The sequence below is a fragment of the Nelusetta ayraudi genome, unplaced genomic scaffold (assembly GCF_046127955.1).
Source record: "Nelusetta ayraudi isolate G7.1 ecotype Tasmania unplaced genomic scaffold, CSIRO-AGI_Nayr_v1 ptg000031l, whole genome shotgun sequence".
NCBI classification, from domain to species: Eukaryota; Metazoa; Chordata; class Actinopteri; order Tetraodontiformes; family Monacanthidae; genus Nelusetta; species Nelusetta ayraudi.
In genome coordinates, this window is record NW_027466081.1 from 4,690,891 (window position 1) to 4,709,255 (window position 18,365).

General features: G+C 44.1%; 2 protein-coding genes across 4 annotated transcripts in view; one reads left to right on the forward strand and one right to left on the reverse strand.

The window, feature by feature from the left end:
• The window catches only part of slc49a4 (solute carrier family 49 member 4), a 42,935-nt gene extending 36,098 nt beyond the window's left edge, over positions 1 to 6,837 (reverse strand). Inside the window, exons 1-2 of the mRNA XM_076031006.1 lie at positions 6,543 to 6,837; positions 2,724 to 2,817 (exon numbers count right to left, since the gene is read on the reverse strand). Of these exons, the coding sequence (XP_075887121.1) occupies positions 2,724 to 2,817; positions 6,543 to 6,837 (389 nt within the window). The remainder of the gene's footprint in view (positions 1 to 2,723; positions 2,818 to 6,542) is intronic.
• A 146-nt stretch (positions 6,838 to 6,983) lies between these two features.
• Positions 6,984 to 18,075, forward strand: hspbap1 (hspb associated protein 1). Of its 3 annotated transcripts, none has more exons than XM_076031003.1 (8): positions 6,984 to 7,159; positions 7,806 to 8,014; positions 8,809 to 8,993; positions 10,443 to 10,579; positions 12,533 to 12,704; positions 14,385 to 14,468; positions 15,035 to 15,145; positions 16,517 to 18,075. In XM_076031003.1, the coding sequence occupies exons 1-8, from the start codon at positions 6,984 to 6,986 to the stop codon at positions 16,994 to 16,996; spliced, it is 1,554 nt and encodes a 517-aa protein (XP_075887118.1). In that variant the 3' UTR covers positions 16,997 to 18,075. The 3 variants fall into 3 exon arrangements, with proteins under 3 accessions (XP_075887118.1, XP_075887119.1, XP_075887120.1); XM_076031004.1 differs by having other exon boundaries at positions 7,030 to 7,154; XM_076031005.1 differs by lacking the exon at positions 6,984 to 7,159 and adding an exon at positions 7,166 to 7,367.
• Positions 18,076 to 18,365: the final 290 nt, after the last annotated feature.

An 18,365-nucleotide genomic window follows, 5' to 3' on the forward strand; every position in this document is an offset into this window, starting at 1 on the left:
GTTTTTTTTCCTTTTTGTTTTTTTTGGCGGAAGGCAACTAAGGTCTCGTCCTCATTATGAAAACATCATTATATTGAAGTCTTGTTCTCAATACCATGCAAGGAACAAACACCAAAGACCAAACGACCCATTTATGGCAACTTTACAGAAAGTGTGCTGGAAAAAAATGCAGCTGTGAAAATAGAATCAGCCCCTTGTGATATCACAAAATGCCCTGGAACCTCTCCCAGCCAGGTGTCAGGTCAAACCATTTAAGACTTTCAGACCCAGTTCCAAAAGGTCAAACAAGATTAGATTAATTCGATTTTATTGTCCCCAAATAGGGAAATGATTTTTCCACCAGCGCACCGCACAGCTTGACCAACATTCACAACAAACATCGTTACACTTTCAAATACACACTTTAGACAGAACATATTGACATAGACTTGGGCGCCGTGGCGCAGTTCACCTCCTGTCTCTCCGGGGTCTGATATTCAGAGCTGCTATGACTGTGGCATAGTCCTATATCTGTGTCCGGATGGAGACCGATTATCTCCCTGGTCTTATTGGTGATGGACGGGAGCTTGGAGTGGTTTTTGACTGAGATGTTGCTGAAAAGGCAGGTGGAACGGTACACTAGGATGGCCTTGATGATGCTGTTATGCAGTGGTAGAAGGAGACGGGGTGCAACGCGGAGTCCTTTGAGTTAACAAAGCATCCGTTCAAGCAGGAAGTCAAAAGCGAACATCCTGCAGGCCAAATATGCTGTTTTCTGGATATCCATAGAGCCTTTTGGTATATTAATCATGTACGGCAGCTCCACTAGATCTTAAATTGGGTTCAGTAACCCTGACCCGGAGTCAGACCTCCTAAAGAAAGCAATTTGCACAAAAACTGCATTATTTAATTCGCTAAAAGAATGATTTCATAGAAACGCTGGTGCAGTGTTGCAGGTTTGATTCCCACCTGGATGGTGGGATTCACACGTTTTCTCTGTTCTCTCCGGGTACTCAGGCTACTTCCTCCCTTAATCTGAGGCGTCCACGTTAGGCTAACTGATACCTGCGAATGTGAGTGCGACAGGTTGTTTGTCTCTACGTGGCCCTGCGATAAACTGACCTCCTCCTCTGACCCTGAGCGTCCTGTGTGTGACATAACTTGAGTCTTTTTTTGTCTCCATGTATGTACAAGACCACACTGCAATGTTGTGCAACGCATAAATCTATAGAAGGTTGGGTCTTAGATAAGAGACCGCAAACATGTTCCCAGTAAGTGAAGAGGGGGGTCTGTACTAGAAACGCAGAGAAGACAATGAAGTTTTATTCAAAGCTCAAACTGTGCATTTTCCTCCAGCCTGCCATCATCATTGACATCACTCGAGGAAATTCTGATTTTTTTTTTTAACTCCTACATTTACCTCAAATTCACCAAGGCCTCCATTAATGACATTCTAACCACCGCCTCCTTTCGAACAGAGAGGGAGCCATTACAAAGGGCCAAGAGCGCTGTTCATTTACCTGCGAAATTATTCTCGAAAGCCGCCGAGCGAAACCGATACGAGATTCCTTCCGTGGCGCGACACCTCTCCTTTGATATTTCACATTATATACCTCATTGACGAGCTCAATGGGGATCGTTGGCAAGATTACGGCTGGGAAACAGTGGGCGAAATTTAAAAAAAAAAAGGGGGGGGGGCAACGAATAAATGAGCGGACCTTGCACTTTGTGAAAGAGAGGCCGAGATTAGAGAGTGAAAACGAAACAAAGAAAACAATGGGATTCTTGTCATGTTTTCTCACAATGGCCTCGTCTCATTAGAGGGAAAGGAAAAAAATAGAAATGAGGTTTCACAGTCATCTGTCAAACTCCTCTGGCACCTAAATGCTTCCTGGTGGAGCTGTTATTTGGTTATTACGGTCTCGTGTCTGATATATATGTTCTACCCCATTTAGCATTGACATTAATGTCTGCCTGATGGTCAGTAGTCGATACTTTAGTATTCCATCTTTCAATATTGATGCTGTTTAGGTTGGTTGGTTTGGTTGGCATTGGTTCAAAACACCTGTCTGCACTCTTTTCAAGTAAAATTCTTATTTAGGAAGTGTGAAAGGTGCATCCGCTTTTCTTTGGCTTTCACTTCTCTGAAATGTGTAACTAGGACAAAGGGCAAATCATCCCTTTCTCAAGCTACAACGAACACTTCCAGGACAGTGGCAACACCTCAGACCACCTTGTTCTTGTCTCCTTCCAGACACTGACACTGGGTGTTAGAGCAGGAGGCTGTAAACAGAGGGCCAAGTATGCTGCAGGGCTGTTTGTGTGTGCAGGCCTGAGCAAGGCAGCTTCTAAGAGAGATTTCAAAGAATAAGTCTGCAGTGTTCACTTCCTGGTTTCTTTTCAGACAGGTCATGGATGGGGTGGAAGTTTCTCAAGGCAGTGTCAGTGCCGCTGCGTCTGCTACTGTGCACAACCTGGCTCCAAGGCCTCACTTTCTTTATGTCTGAGCTCTTTAACTTGCTAATTCTGAAGGCAATGCCATAAATTACGGTAACCTCGTTAGACAGGGGGAAGTTGGCAAGCATTTCTGCAGCCCTTAAAGTCTACCAACGGCCCGTGGCAGCTGGTCGGAGAATATTCCCGATAAATCAAATTATGGAAATTCTCTTAAGTCGCACAACTGTGCTGGATATCACAAGACCCTCCTAGAAGAAGCCTCCATAACGATCAAAGAAGAGTCCTACCATCGTTTGAGTTTCAAGTCAGCCAGCGGGACGCTCCTCAAAGCCGCCCCGAGCAGCATGAAGAGTCCGGAGAGCAGGAGGGACGACCGCAGACCTGCAAGACCCAAAAGAATAAATGAATAAAAACAGGTGAAGGAAGATCAGAGGAACAAATGAGGACAGATGAGGAATGTTGGAGGGGAGAAGGGAAAAGTAGTCAGCAGCACGTTGAACCAACGGTCACGAAAATACAAAATAAAAGCATCCTGCGGCGTTTGAAGTTACTACTGGTTCTAACATTCCATGCGTAAAGCCAAATGCGACTGAACCCCATTGTAATGCCATTGCAATTTAAAGTGTGGAGTTTGTTCCAATTCAGTGACACATAGAGAAGATATTTGAGGCCTTTTTCCCGCTGCGCTGAAGAGAACGCCACCACGCGACAAGGTTCCACGGGCCTCTCTAACGTTCAACATCTGACCGTCGGAAGAAAACAAGTCCAACAGAGGAAGATGTTTACCAAAAGACATGCAGCTGTGGGAATTAGCACTTTGTGATGTCACAAGGGGAGCTAAAGCCCCTCCCAGGAGTCTTTTTTTCCTAAATATGATTATTTTTTTAAAAAACAGCTCTGAGCATACCAGACATTATAAGACATGATGTGGCTCTCTCAACCAACTTGTAGAAATGCCTGTCAGCAACAACCGAAATGTGACCAGCACAGGACAAAGCCTCTTTCATTGTCGCTCTTGGTTTCATCCACATGATGTCCAAGAGTGGAAAGTCCAGCTGCTTCCCTCCTTCCTCTTGTCTCTTTCTCACTTTCCATTGCGATAAAAGTGTCAAAGCAAGCTAGAAAAAGAAGAAACCGTTGATGTGACAGAACTACTATATGTCTGAGGCTGACACATCGGAAAATGCTGAAAAATAAGAAGAAAATATCTGCTGAGCTACACTGGCTGGGTTTACATGGAGCCCAATATTCCATAATACATTCGAGTTAGAAGCACAAACTGAATAATAATAAAAATGCTCCATATAAACAAATCAATCAGGATAAACAAAGCCTCAACCGAATGGAATTTCATTGGCTTTCACAGGGGTAGAATATTCCTTTTCCTGATCAAAAGTAAAATTATTATTATTATTATATTCATCATATCTATTATGCAAGCGGTGAAACAGAAAGTTGTCCGACTGGATTCTTTATGCGCATGCTGTGTCGTGACGTAAATGCACAGTGACGCTCTCTGGGGGCTTCCACAGAATTAGCCGTTTAATAGAAGCTCATTGAGCTGAACATTAACACACACTACTAAGATGGAAGGAAAACAAGAAAAATAGTGAACTGAGAGCCGGCCGCATGCCTTCTTTGGTACTTCCAGTAGAAGTGCCTTGGTATCGAGCTGTTTCTTGCATAAAAGTGCAACAACAATTGCAACTACTGTGCTGATCATACAATAGACGTTGATCTTTGATCAATTACGTGATGTTTTCATCAGTCTGCACAGCTGTTGGACAGCTGTTCTGAATAAATGTAGTGGCACCGGTTCGAAGGGATCACGTCACATGTAAATAGTCGACCGCAAATGTTCAATCAGAATGTAAAAAAAACTAAAACAAAGTTTGCATAGTAAACCTGGCTACTGACGTAAATACGTGTAATGCAGGGGAGTCCTCAGGGACTGGGTCATCTGAGGCGTGTGAGGCCGTAGTGTAAGCTTAGCAGTGCTCCACTGATTCTGGCTCCCGTTCACAGGCGGCTAACAGTTGGAGTTCAGCCAGTTCACTCGGGCATTCATAAAACCCTCCACGGATCCGCTCCACCTCTGACTTATCATGAGGTTCTTTCCTCTTCCCGTGTCGGGTCTTTACGCTGATGGGTTTCGCCAGCAACTTCCTTTTCTTCTTTACGTCTGTATAAAAAAAGCCCTTCGCTAGGCACTTTGAAACCGGGCCACTTTGGAGCTTTTTTAGAAAGACGAACTGGCGCTACAAAACATTAAAAGTAAGACCCGGGAGAGCAAGCAAACCAGCCTCGGCTGATGGAGGTGGCTGGTGGCTGTAAAGAGATTACAGTTGTGCAACCTCGCACTTAAAAGGGTGAATCAGCTCTCTTATCTGTGGCATCAGCGGACAATGTGAAAGTGTGACACGTCCTAAAAACGATGTAGGCTAATTGCTCCTGCGCTAAGGTGTAAGAGAAACTGGCCCCAATACTCTCCTGCATGGCAACTGCTGTGGTTGTTTTCCATCAGCCGCGTGCAGCTTCGGGGAGTTGGGATCCCAGAGGGAAAGTCGAGCATTTGCTTCAACCAGAGCTGAGCAAGGGCGTGCATGTGGGTGGGTGTGTGACAGGAAGAGAGAGGGAGGGAGGGATGTCACGGTGCTCACAATGCGGCTCCGCAAATAAAATGAAAATGTGTGAGAGCTGCATCTCAATGAGCGATTTAGAGGAAGTTGAGCAACTTCCATGCATACGAAAGGAGAACACACGGCTGGGTTCAATCCGCTTAATATGTGACCTCACGTCGGAAGTCACGGAAAGTTGGAAACGCAAAAAAAAAAAAAAAATCCAGCATCGGTGTTTGCCGATGAGTCAGGATCACAAGACGAGTTGTGTAATTTCTTGGCCAGCCTGTGCGTGATGATGTGGGTTCATCACCAACATCGCCTCGTTGCTTTTTTTTATTTTCTTTATGTGATGCCGTTGACGTTGCTCTGGCTGTTTTGTCAGAGCCAAGTAGAGTGAGAGAGTCTGTCAGGTGACGCAGCAGAGGAACTGGTTTGGCGAGAGGCGCCGACTAGACAGCTCGGCTTAGGATCGAGAACCCTTCAGCTGGAGAAGGCACTTTGGGGAAAACCTTGTGTTGTTTTTAGTCCGGGGGAGTGTTGCTCTTTCGGAGGAGAGAAGCCTTAAGAGTCATCCTGAGTGAGCACATAATCGCTTGAATGGGTTCAACTCTAACCGCAAAATTGCGAACGGAGAAAGGCCATCACGGAAAGGGTGGGGTTGAAAACCATCTTTGTGGATGCTCCACGGTTAATATCAATAACACATCAATCATTTCATGTTGCACCAAAAAAGGATGGCAAAGCCTAGGAACACCTGTTAAATAAGTAAGAGACAGGTGAGATCAGGGTTCCAAACAGCATACAATAGGGGTGCAAACTATCGATTAATTCATTAACCATTAGTTAACTGACCTTATCGATCGATTAACGATTAATTGACAAGCGTTGAGTTCCCGAGAACCTAAATTTCACAATAAAAAATGTTTAAGGAACACATTATTTAACCCTTGAATAATGTTGCGGGTCCGATGTGACCCATTTTTACATTAGGGAACAGTAAAAACACCCTAAACATGTATCCTCTTACTTTATGCTGACTTCTAATGGGTTACATTTCAACTTTTTCTTTAAAAAAAAGTTGCTTAAAAGTAACTTGTTCTTGTTGTTATAATGATATTAACTACCTGTGTAAAAAAAATGTTCAATTCATTGCGATTCATTTAATTTAGTCGATTAAATTCTTAATTGACAATTAATGGCTAATTGATTAATTAAGGTTCTTATTATTACATTATTATTATTACATATTGAATACATGTGATTGTATAGATTTTTTTTTTCTATGTGTTGTTATGATAATGGTTACTTTTATATTTTTGTTGAGTTTCATCTCACTTTGTAAGCACTTTGGAAACCTTGTCTTTGTTAAACAGGGCTATAAAAACAATATCTATTGTGTTGGACATCATCTTCGTGGTTGACCGGGGGTGAAAACGACGAGACAAACATCACAGACGAACATGGGACACAGTGTACCAAACTCACCCTTTTTGTCCATCAGCCACATAAACAGCAGCCAGGGAATGAAGCCAACCGGGCCCCACAGCACCAACACGGCAATATCAGACTTGGAGAAACCAAACGCTCGAACGGCCGAGTTCTGGATGGGACCCCAGAAGTTCCACACCATTCCCTGCATGAACCCCAGCAGGCAAAACAAGCACAGAACCAGCCATCTTCTCCGGTATACTCGGCTGTTGACTGGCTGGCCGTTTGATGTCGAACGATTCGGCGTTAGAAGAGGCTCCCTTTCGGCTTCGGTGCTCGGACCGGCACCCATGGCAGCGGTCTGGAGGTCCGTTCGGTTCGAACTGTGGTTCTTGCGGTTGGGCAACGGCTGGAAATCGACGTGGTGCCCGAACTTGAGTCGAGCTCAAAACAAAAACAGCCGACGGCTTGTGTTGCTGTAATGGAACGTGCTTGCGCATGCCCGGGCGGATATGGCGTCATTGGAAACTGCGGTCGTTGGACCGCCATTTTGGCCCGCTTTGCACTATAGCATTAGCGAGTTTTTGGCGCGGCCGCGGAGCCAAAATGGAGCAGATTCCCGGTACTGGAAGGACGTTTGAAATATATGCGGAAAACGAATACAGTCATGTGAGGTTTGTTTACTTCCGCACGTACCCCCTTTGCACGTGTTACTTGAACGGTGTGCATCCTGTTCCTGCGTGTTTCTCCCGAACGACCCGTCTCGTTTCCCGAAAGCGAGCCTAAATGCGAACCATCGATTTGCCCTGAGCTCACGTTACTGAAGTCAAGATTATTCCGGACGATCTACCGGCGTTCCTTACCGAGTTCACCCCCTTATTGGTAACAAGAGAACGGCTTGTCGGGATACATTGATTTCACGAGAAAGTGTACGTTAAACTGACTTCAAAGATGCTTAAAACCTTTTTTTCATACAATAGTCATGGTCAGCAATGTTGCGCAAGATGTTTGTTGGAAAACATGTTTCCACAATTAGGCAATCTGTTTAGTGGAAAAACATCCATATTCAAAGTAATTCAATGCTTTAATTGAGAGGAATTTATTAATACATTTATCACCTGGTTTAATGTCTGGTGCAATTTATGTGATCATAGTACCTCTTGTGTGGCATTTCTGCGTGAAAGTATCACCACTACAGTGGACAACGAAAATCAAAATCGCTGACAAAATAAGAGAAATACCTTATAGACTTGTGCGTTTTGTTGTATAAATAGATCAAAACATTAAATCTGTCTAAACGGTCATTGCCTAACGTTGCAGCCCAGGGACCATGGCCACTGACCACTCAAGCAGCAAACCGTTCAGTCCAGATGAGATCCAGAAGATCCTGCATCACCTGCAGCAACCGGCCGTCTTCACCGGCATGACCACTAACTGGCCTGCCCTCCAGTGGACCGCAGAGCACCTCCGTGGCTGCCTCGGAGACAAACCCATCCGGTTCAGGCTCGGCAGGAAAGAGGAGAGAAACGGTGAGAACCAAACACCGATTTCCAGAGGATTGTGCGAAATCATCCAGTTGCAATATGCACTCTTTAGTGTGCAATCTGCTCTCTTTTTATGGTTTTTAATTGATTGCAACCGTGCGCAGACCCCATCTGTCAGTGTTCTTCCACCCCATCTCGTGTTTACAAAACAGATAATAACTGGCTGCATTGTTTCCTAGTTCACGCCAAGACACGATGATTTACAGGTCGGGCCGCAGTCATCAGAACGTAATGAAGGCTGCGAAAGGCGGGCGGCTGCGTAATCATGCCTTTGTAAATGTTACTCAGGTGAAGGGCGACGACAATGGGAGGGAGGAAGAAGAACAAAATGGGTTTTCTGTCATGGAGCATCTGGAATGTTTTTCCCGCCATGTGGCCCTGACTCGGCTCCGGTAATCACTCCTCCTGCGATGAGTAACGAGAGCGTGTCTTCCGATGAAAGCCACTTAATTAGTTTTCTCAATCATGCTTTTCAGCTGTTACATTTGACAGGGAGCCATTGCACGCAGTGGATTATAAACGATGTCACTCAGCAACACACTCACACACACACACACACACACACACACACACACACACACACACACACACACTGTGTTTATGGCGACGAAAGCGTGCACGACACCGCAGCTCTGATTTATTTTTCACATAAAAAGCGAGAGAAATAAAATTTCACGCTCGCGCAGAGGTGCATTCGGCACATCATTTGAATATTTTTCTACCTTATTGCAGTCTTGCAGCGATCGCTCTCTCGTCTGCGGCCCCTTGTTCTCTCGCAGGGCCTCTGTTCGAGACCCACTGTGCCTACGCGGAGGCCACGCTTGAGCAGTTCCTCAGCTGGACGCGGGACGATGCTGCTGCAGATGTGGGCCCCTTCTGCAAATACTCCACATCAGAGTACTGGGCCTACGCCGACTACAAATACATTGCCATGTTATTTCAAGATCTGCCTTCCATGTTTGAGGTAACTCCCCCCCCCCCAGCGATTTCGATTGAAATGTTTGTCATCGTTTTCCTTCAAAGTGTTGAAAGAAAATTCAGCAGGCATATTCTGTGCATTTTGTTGAAAGGTTTTTTAACAAAACAGTCTATATGCATTCCTGAATTCTTTATAATAAATGAATGTATTTTCTGTTTAATGTTTCTCTTCCTGTCCTCTGCACCCCTCAATACCTTCCTATCTCCCTATTCTATTTCCCTATTCTTTTGCAAAGAGTGGCTTCTTTTATTTGCCATACATAATGTAAAAGAAATTATATATGAAAGGAATCTGTTGGCATGAGATGGTAAAGTCTTGGCAGCTGGATAAAGTCCCTATAAATAAATAAATTGTATTTTCATTTGCTTATAATGAGCCTCTCTATTTACATAAGAAAGTAGGTCCACTGATGAGGTAGCCAAAATGAAAACACAGGTATTTCCTGTCACCCACAACAGGAAATACAGGTTTGTTTGATTTTTTCCCCTCACTCACATCTGGCGTCAGAACAATGTCAGATCAATTGGGACATGTGAAAATAGATTAACATGGACAATTCACGAATTAGCATGAATGAATTTGTCCGTCAGGTATTAGCGCGGACACATTTGTCATTCTATTGGCTTAGCTGTTAGTTGATGCAGTTTTGGCTCTATCGGCTGTTTGAAGAAAACGCAAATCCCACAGAAATTATATCCAGTCTTTATATTTAAATGTGTTCTATTCTGTCAATTACCAGAGCACAAACTGGCATGAAAAAAAAATAAATCCTCCCAAAGCCGTTTTTGGCATTTTCAATTAAAGTGTTAATGTTTTGCTCATTTTGACAGTATATTAGCCGCCTTTCTTGTCTTCTGGAACACACAAAGGGCGCCATCCATCCTCCTGACAGGTGTTTATTTCCTTTATTTATCTCAGCGACACATTTCTATTGGGCATCCACATGCAATTATTACCTGCTGGCTTTCATGCTTTTGAGACAGACGGACGGACGGACGGACGGACGGACACGGGCCTTTCACGGGATAAATGGCACGGCAAAAAGCGGGGGCCGCCTTAAGACAAGATTGACCAGTCTGTCATTTACAGTTGCCCGAATGCACGATAATGGCTTCATTATTCAGAGGGCTGGAAGGATTGCCGCACCTTTTGTAGTCTGACAGGACATGATTGACTGGGCGCTTTTCCCCGGAAGGTGACAAATACTGTCGCCGCTCACACAAATTTCCAGCGGGCCAACTTTAATAGGTCCTGTCGGAGCAGCTGATGAGATGGGCTGACATCTGTGAGCTGTGGCATTTGCCGAACTGCGTAGTTCGTACCCCCGGCGTCACATCATTACCTCAGAAAGAGACATAAATTGTGACTCGTAATTAGAAAAATCTCACTCACGGAGCAACAGTTTGGATTGATAATGGTGCTTTGTGTTTGCAGGATGTGAAGTGGTGTGACTTTGGTTTTGAGGGACGTAATGGGAAAGAGAGCACACTATGGATCGGGACGGAAGGGGCCAACACGCCGTGCCACCAGGACTCCTACGGGTACAACCTGGTACTGCAGGTGGAGGGACGGTGAGACAGAACGTCTAATCCGATCGTACTGACAAGAATGAACAATTCTAGTCCAATTCCAAGTAGTTAAATACCACTTGAACATTTGAAAATCTCTGCCTGTATTCTGTAAATATACTTCACAAAAATGACAAATGCCTGTCCTTCAGTTTTGTTTTGTTTTTTGCTTTTGCTTGCTCCACCTGTCAGGAAGTTAAAGTGCACTAATCAGCCTTTTGTGATATCACGTACGGAAGTGGATTAAGGCCACAAGAAGAGAAAAAAATGAAGATAGAATTATTTTTTTTCAAGTTTACAATTTGAGAATAAAGTTGAAATTTTGAGATTAAAGTCGAAATTTCGAGATTAAAATGGAAATTTGTAATTAATGTCACTGTCAAGTGAAGTAAGTCAAATTGTCGAGAATAAAGTCCAAAGGCTTTGCGCACAAGTCTAGTGGAGTGCTTCCATTTTCGCCAGTTTCCTGATTACTGTGGGTGAACCTTGTGGGATACACCTGTTTTCGGCAGTTTACTTTTAACTTTGGGTAACTGGGCTAACCCACCATCCATTTCATTCATCTCAAAATGTCCACTTTCTTCACAAAATTTCCACTTTATTTGCGTCGACTTGATTCAAGAAATTACTACTTTATTCACAAATTTTTTTTTTTTACTTTACTTTACTTTTTACTTTTTTTTTTAATTCAACTTTGTTCACGGAATTTCATCTTTTTTTACGTTGACTTTATTCACGAAATTTCAACTTAAAACCCAGAATCAAAACTTAACTAAGAATCTCCTTCCTGTTATGTTTGTTTTCTCTTTTTGTGGTTCTAATCTTTTGTACAAAGGAGATTGTTACCTTTCTGATTTTTTTAAAAAATATATTTTTTTTAAAGGAAGCTTTTGCAGGAGGCAGTAAACAGAGGGCTCAATAATTAATTGTCAGGGATAAAAACCAAAAGTCTGAAAACTGGTACGTCACTGGACCTTAAAATCAGACTTAATTTTTATGACAACAATAATAATAATAATATTAAGAAGAAGAAGTTGCTGTCCTTTTGCAAGTCGTGTCATCTTTACGCAAGTCATTTGTTAGTCCCTTAATACAAAAGAGTTGTATCTGAGCCAATACAAGGATTTATTGACTTCCGCTCTCTGGCAGTGGCGTCGCTACTCTACCTGTAAATCATTTAGCTCGGCCTTGACCCGCCAGGAGCAGGGCCGCTGTAACTGCTTCCGCAGCATGAGCTCTGCCCTCTCCGCCCTCCGAAAGAAAAAAAATATATATTTAATTTGCTGCAGAGCTGCCTTGAGCCGAGAGGATATGGAGTCGGAGGCCGGGGAGCTTTACGGGGCACCAGGAGTCAGGAGACAAAAGGGAGAAGTCGCTCTCCTCTCCGCCTTATCTCGCTGCCGCCCGCTCCCTCAGGGAGTCGGTGTTTTATCCTCCCCCACCCCCCACCCCCAACCTGTCTCCCCCCTCCAGCTCATAATTGGTTCTATGGCTCCTTTCATTTGGTGCCCATCTCAAAAGTGGAGTGAAATTCAACTGGAGTTGATTTGACACTGAGCCTGGTTGAGAGAGTTCACCAAATAAGCATACAAACAAAGCTTAAGACGCCACCGGGATTATTTTGGGGGAAATAAAACAATTAATTTGCCTTTTGGTGCAAAAAGCAGCAATTTTCTCCAATTTGAAAAGGTTTTAATATTTAGGTAATACATTATTGGGTGGGTTTGTGTACATGTTTTTTTATGAGCAGCTGACGGGCTTTAATTAATTTGACATTTTCAGGATGAATTTTTTTTTTTTTTTGCCTTTTCGTCACCTCTAAATACAGTCTTGAATTTTCATCAACATCATCAACCTGTTTTTTTTTTAGTTTTTTTTTTAAATAGTTTTTTCAGTGCCAGGATATGAGACTCAATTATTTGTGACCCGACGCGTTGTGCTCCATCCCCGCCGCAGGAAGCGCTGGCACCTCTTCCCCCCAGAGGACGCTGCCAAGCTGTACCCAGCCAGGATACCTTATGAGGAGTCCAGCGTCTTCAGCCAGGTGGACGTCCTGCGCCCGGACCTCGCCAGGTTCCCCGCGTTCGCCGGGGCCAGGCATCACGTCGTCACTCTGCAGCCAGGGCAGGTCAGAGTGACTGCAGTCGGGGCAACAGACTCACACAACATATGCATTTAAAGTCTTGCAGCAGACCTTGAAAATGTAATTTTCTTTTCATTTTTTGATTCCTGCATTTCAACCGGCATGCAATTCTCAAAGCTTGCTGTCGTCCTTGAACCTTTAACATTTAAACTTGTGTTTTGAGACATAAAAAAAAAACACCTGGCATTATTTACCAGGGCAACGCCGAAGTTTCGCATTTATAGAGCAATTCCACCCAGAAAGACGCAGGCGCAGCTGCGAGGTTTATTGGCTGCTGCGCCCCCTCATGAGGGCAAATCAGCGTCTCATGTTCCGATGACAATCTTCTCACTCTTGTGCTGAGTCAAAATCTTTCGCCAAATAAGGAAGAGGTTTCAGTTGCATAACAGCGGCGTGTGCGAGCACTCGTCATGTGAGGGCCAGTCGCCATCCTGACAATGCAGCAGTGTTGCCTTTCGCCTACTTGGTTGTTTTCATTTCTCTTAAAGAAATGTCCCTGCGCAGCTTTAAGAGCTCTGTTGTTTTTGCTCCCAACGTCAAAAATGAAAGGCCCCACATTCCACCTAATTCCAGGTCTTTATTCTCCACCATGGACGCCAGTGGAGCAGCCCTGCACTGTTATTTATTTGAAAACACATTATAGATCTCCAAACATCATCGTTTTACTGCTAAAACTGATGCTTTGTTGGACCTTCTGCATGTTTGGAAGAGGGGCCAAAGCCAATTTGACCTTTTTGACCTTTGCATTTTGACGTCAGTGCCCTATGTGACATGGCAAGTGACTGTTTTTGCACACACTTTCCCAAAAGTCAGAGCCAAAGAGAGGAAGAAGATTAGTCTCTTCTCATTTCATCAAGACACATTATTATCAGAGGAAAAACATGTTTTATGATATCATGGGAGCGGTGTGACTGCGCTGGAACCCCGCAGAGTTGTAGGCAGAGCTTCCTCTGGCTGCTGTCAAGTCCCGCTGACATTTGACACATTTGTTTCCCCCTCCGCCACCTGCTGCTGTCCTATTATGGCAGCTCCAACCCAGGGTAGTTTTGGTGTCGGGTCAGTCGGAAGTGATTCGGAGCGGCGTGCCCATCGCTGACCTCCGACTGGAACATCCGCCTCTGGGCCGAAGCAGCCACAGGTGGACGTTTGTGTTTGGGGTATTATCAGCTCCATGCTTGCGCACACGGCACCCTCTGGCAGAGCGGAGAAGGGACACGCTGTGGTAGGGTTCGATAGAAGGATGTATGCTTCCATCTAGTGGACGATCTGCAGAGACTCAGGAGTGAGTTATGACTGCCCATAGTTTACCCATATTCAGAATTTTTTTTTTTTCCCCCACTTCTGGAGTCTAGTTTGGCACCCTTCCACAATAAAGCATCCAGGTAAAAGTTATATGGACAAACATAAGAATCTAAAGACACAACTAAACTAAAGCTTTGTTGGTTGGGGACAAAACAAGGGAGAGTGGAACAAACATGTGGCTAGGCCCCTCTGTGACATCACAAAGGGTCAGAGTCCAGAATAACGTCCAATTAATGTGTAAATCATGCCCTTTTCTAATTTCTTGGAAGTTCCCTGACTGGAGAGACAGATCACTGTTCATATTATAAATACTGGTGTAGTCAGTTTTCTCAATGATGTCTTCTTTTATCGTTTCTGGCCCAGGTGCTCTATGTGCCCAGACACTGGTGGCACTACGTGGAGTCGGTGGATCCCGTCACCATCAGCGTCAACTCCTGGATCGAGCTGGTAAGCAGCCCCCCACCGCACCTGGTGCTCGGAGTAGACTGGCTGCCCACCCCAGGGCAGCTGTGGCTACGCATGTAGCTTACCACCACTACTGTGAATGTGGTGTGAATGAATAATGGGTTCAATGTAAAGCACTTTGGGTGCCTTGAGAAGCACTATATAAATCGAATCTATTATTATTATTATTAGTAGTATTATTATTATTATTATTATTATTATTATTATTATTATTATTATTATTATCATTATTATTAGCTGGCAATGAGAAGCTGTTCCACTAGCTGTGAGACGGAATCAGGTTAACGTGCACGCTCAAGGTTTCCTCTGGGCTCGCGCGCTACAGCGTTCATTGTGTTATGACCGCCTTCACTTAGTGAGATACCACAGGCGATTCTTTGCTTGTTTTACGTCATCATCCTTGACATCTTCCGACAACGGCTGTTGTCCTCCTCAGTGGGGGTCGCCGGTTGTTCAGCTGCGCAGCCGTAAGCGAAGGAAAACAAGTTGGTCGAAAGCACAAACTGACATGGGGGGGCGGGGGTTCCTCCCCTTTTGTCCGCGCGCAGGAGGTGGACGACGTAACGAGAGTCAGCGAGGCCGTGGCCAAGGTTGTGGTGTTTGCGCTGAAAGGTGCGTCAAGCGGAGACAACGCCGACGACTGGCTCAACCCCACGGAGGTAGCGCTCGAGCACCAATCACATGTCAGATCAGTAACTTTGTGTTTTTTACGCCACGGCACAAACTCACAATGCGTTGCCCTTTGTAAAACATTTGCACCTACCGTTGCTTTTAGTTTTAGTTTTGTTTTATTTCGCGAGTGGACGCCACAAAGCTCTGAATATTTTTTTTCCCGCCATGCGTCAACTGTCAAACACTGCCCCCATCTGGCGGAAGTTGTGTACTACCAATCATGCGCGCACCAGCCGATGATATTCACAGGTTCCGCTCAGCGCTGCCCGGCTCAAAGAGACATTTTAATGCAAATGCTTTCCTTCAGCGAATGCCGCTTTGCTGCGGAATTTTAATCAAGCTTTTGAACGCAGCACGCCACTGAAAAGGTCACTAAACAAAGTGGCTAAATAATCAGTGACATTAGAAAAAAACAAGTCTGATTGGAATTTGACCTCAGATCCTGTGCACCCTTTAGCGTGATTGGCCGTGACAATGCTAATCAGTCATCTCGAGCCGTCAGATTCACTGTGTGATGGTGTCAAACTGCTTTAAAGGAAGAAGAAAGTCTTCCGCCTGTCTTTGAGATCTTATGTTAGGCAGAAGGTTTTTTTCATTTGGGCCCTTAAAGAGTGAAACTCCCTGCATATTAACCAGGCAAAATCTGGCTTTTTTTTTTTTTTTTTTTTTTTTTTAAGTCTCTGCTTCAAAGTCGTTTTGTTTTTATATATATATATATATATATATATATATGTATATATATGTATATATATACATATATATATATATATATATATATATATATATATATATATATATATATGTATATATATATATATATGTATATATATGTATATATATATATATATATATGTATATATATGTATATATATATATATATATATATATGTATATATATATATATATATATATATATATATATATATATATATATATAAATACATTTTTTTAATCACACTTTCATGTTTCTTTAGATGGTTTAAATTTTACTAACTTTTTCTGTTTATTCCAAGTTCCTCTATTACTACTAAACAACTTCTTTGTACAGCATATTATAAAAATGAAATTGAGGAAGTTTTATTATTTCATAGCTTAGTTTTCAGCTTGTTTTTTTTCCCCCCTGAAGGTCCAGAGGGGAACACTTAGAAGCATCAAATAGTCAGGAAGTATTCATCCATCTATTTTCAATACGCGCTTCTTGCTGAGCTCAGGGTCACGGGGGTCTGCTGGGGCCTCTCCCAGTTGTCAAAGGGCGAAGTCAGAGTGACACTATATGTACACGTATTTAGAACATGTATTTAGATATTTTGCATGTCAGCTGTTTTCACTCTGCGTAACTTTACTTGTATATTTCGCAGGAAAGAGTGACGTCCCACGATGAGAATATGCAGTACTTGAATCTGGCACTGCGAGCCGTCCAGCCGGGTCGCGGCGACTCGACCCGCGGCCTTGGAGACAAGCGTGCGGCCGAGCGTGACTCCACGGGACAAACGAGGAAGCGCGCTCACTCGGCTCGCGGACCCGACCCCTTCGGCGTCCCGTTCGGGCCGAACCTCGCTCCTGTGCGCCGGCAAGGTCTGGACGTGGGCTCCGCGGCGGCGCCTGAGCACGGGCCCGCCGGAACCCAGCCGCGGAAAATCCAAACCAGCCCTCCCTTAACTCAATCTGGACTTTGCGCCCGTGCGGGCGGGGCATCGGACGACCGGGAAGCAGCGGACAGGGCGGTGACGACTAATGACCTGCTAGACTGCCTGGCGCATCCTGATATCATCGCGCGCGTCACTGAGCTTTTGCTGGAAAGGCACGCAGGGAAAAGCTGGAACGCTCCTTTCTGTTGAACCTCAGCATTGGCCACTAGGGGGAGGCAAGAGTCTGCTCCAGGGCCGGTTTTTCAATGAGCTCATGTGAAAATACCACCACCAGGGGGCTGCGGATGTCTCACCCAGGTGGGGGAAAAACGACTTTGATAGAATCCGTCCCTCACCCTAAAGTCCTTGTGAGAAGTGAGAAGATGAGCAGCTGTCCTCTCCGCTCTCGGCTGCCTCCTGAGACCGACTGCGCCAGGCCGTCCTCACCGCCGCCCTAAACTTATTAGCTACGCAGCGAGCGATCAGCCGCTTCCGTTTACCTCGTTTCCGCGCGCGCGCGCGCTAACCCCGTTTGGCCCCTCCTGAGGAGGAAAAACCAAACGCCTAAACGAGTTGTGAATGGAAATGAGCGGCGTAATTCGAGGTGATACTCCGGAGACGTGAAGGTTGCCTCTCTCTCTCTTTTTTTTTTTTTTTTTTTGCCGTTAACTGTTGTTACTGCGGTACGACAGACCGATAAGCGCAGTGATTCAGTGGCAGATCGACAGCACGATCTGCCACTCATTTCTCGTAGCTTTTGTCAATTTTAAATCGTTTAATGTTACTTTGCACTATTTATAATTTGCTATCTTGTTTCTTTGTGTACTTTTTAAACTGTGCAATTACAAAAACGTAAGCTAATGTGTGAGAGCAACACAAGAGGTTGGTCGTGTGCACAAAGAAGGTCACACGTTCATGTTTTCGATTAGCAGTTGCATTCAGCAGATTGACTGTACAATTCACACATTCAACAGGAAAATACAAATTGTCACTGGAGTTTAAAACTTGAGTTATCAAAAATTAAAAAACAAAAAAAACAAACATTCTGACTATTTACAGATCTTATAGGATAACAGTATTGTTAATACTTCCCGTACATAACAACTTTCTTCTTAAAAGTACCACCATTCAGTTGCTTTTGCGTGATTGGACAATTTAAACGATTGTATACACAGTACTTGTACAAACAGTTTTTACAGCATGTAAACGTTCATTGTGCAGAAAAATTAAAAACATTAAAAAAAGGTCCACGTTATGCAAAATTCACTTACAGATTTGACAGAAATGGATTTTTTTTTTTGCCCGCTCCACATTTCCAGAAAGTGTGCACCAAAACACACAGTATTGTAAATCAGCCTTTTGTGATGTCACAAAGGGCACTGATGAATCTCCTCCCAAGTGAGTTTGGTAGTAATCTGTAGATTCCTTTGGAATATTCATCCACCGAGTTTGAAAATGAAAATTAAAGAGCTAAAGATGAGTTTAATGGTCTCGGGTTGTCTCTTTTGTAATGTGAATATTTCACGCCGTCTTCCAGTAATACTATCAGTTTTCTATTGCCGCTTGTCTCTCTGCTCTC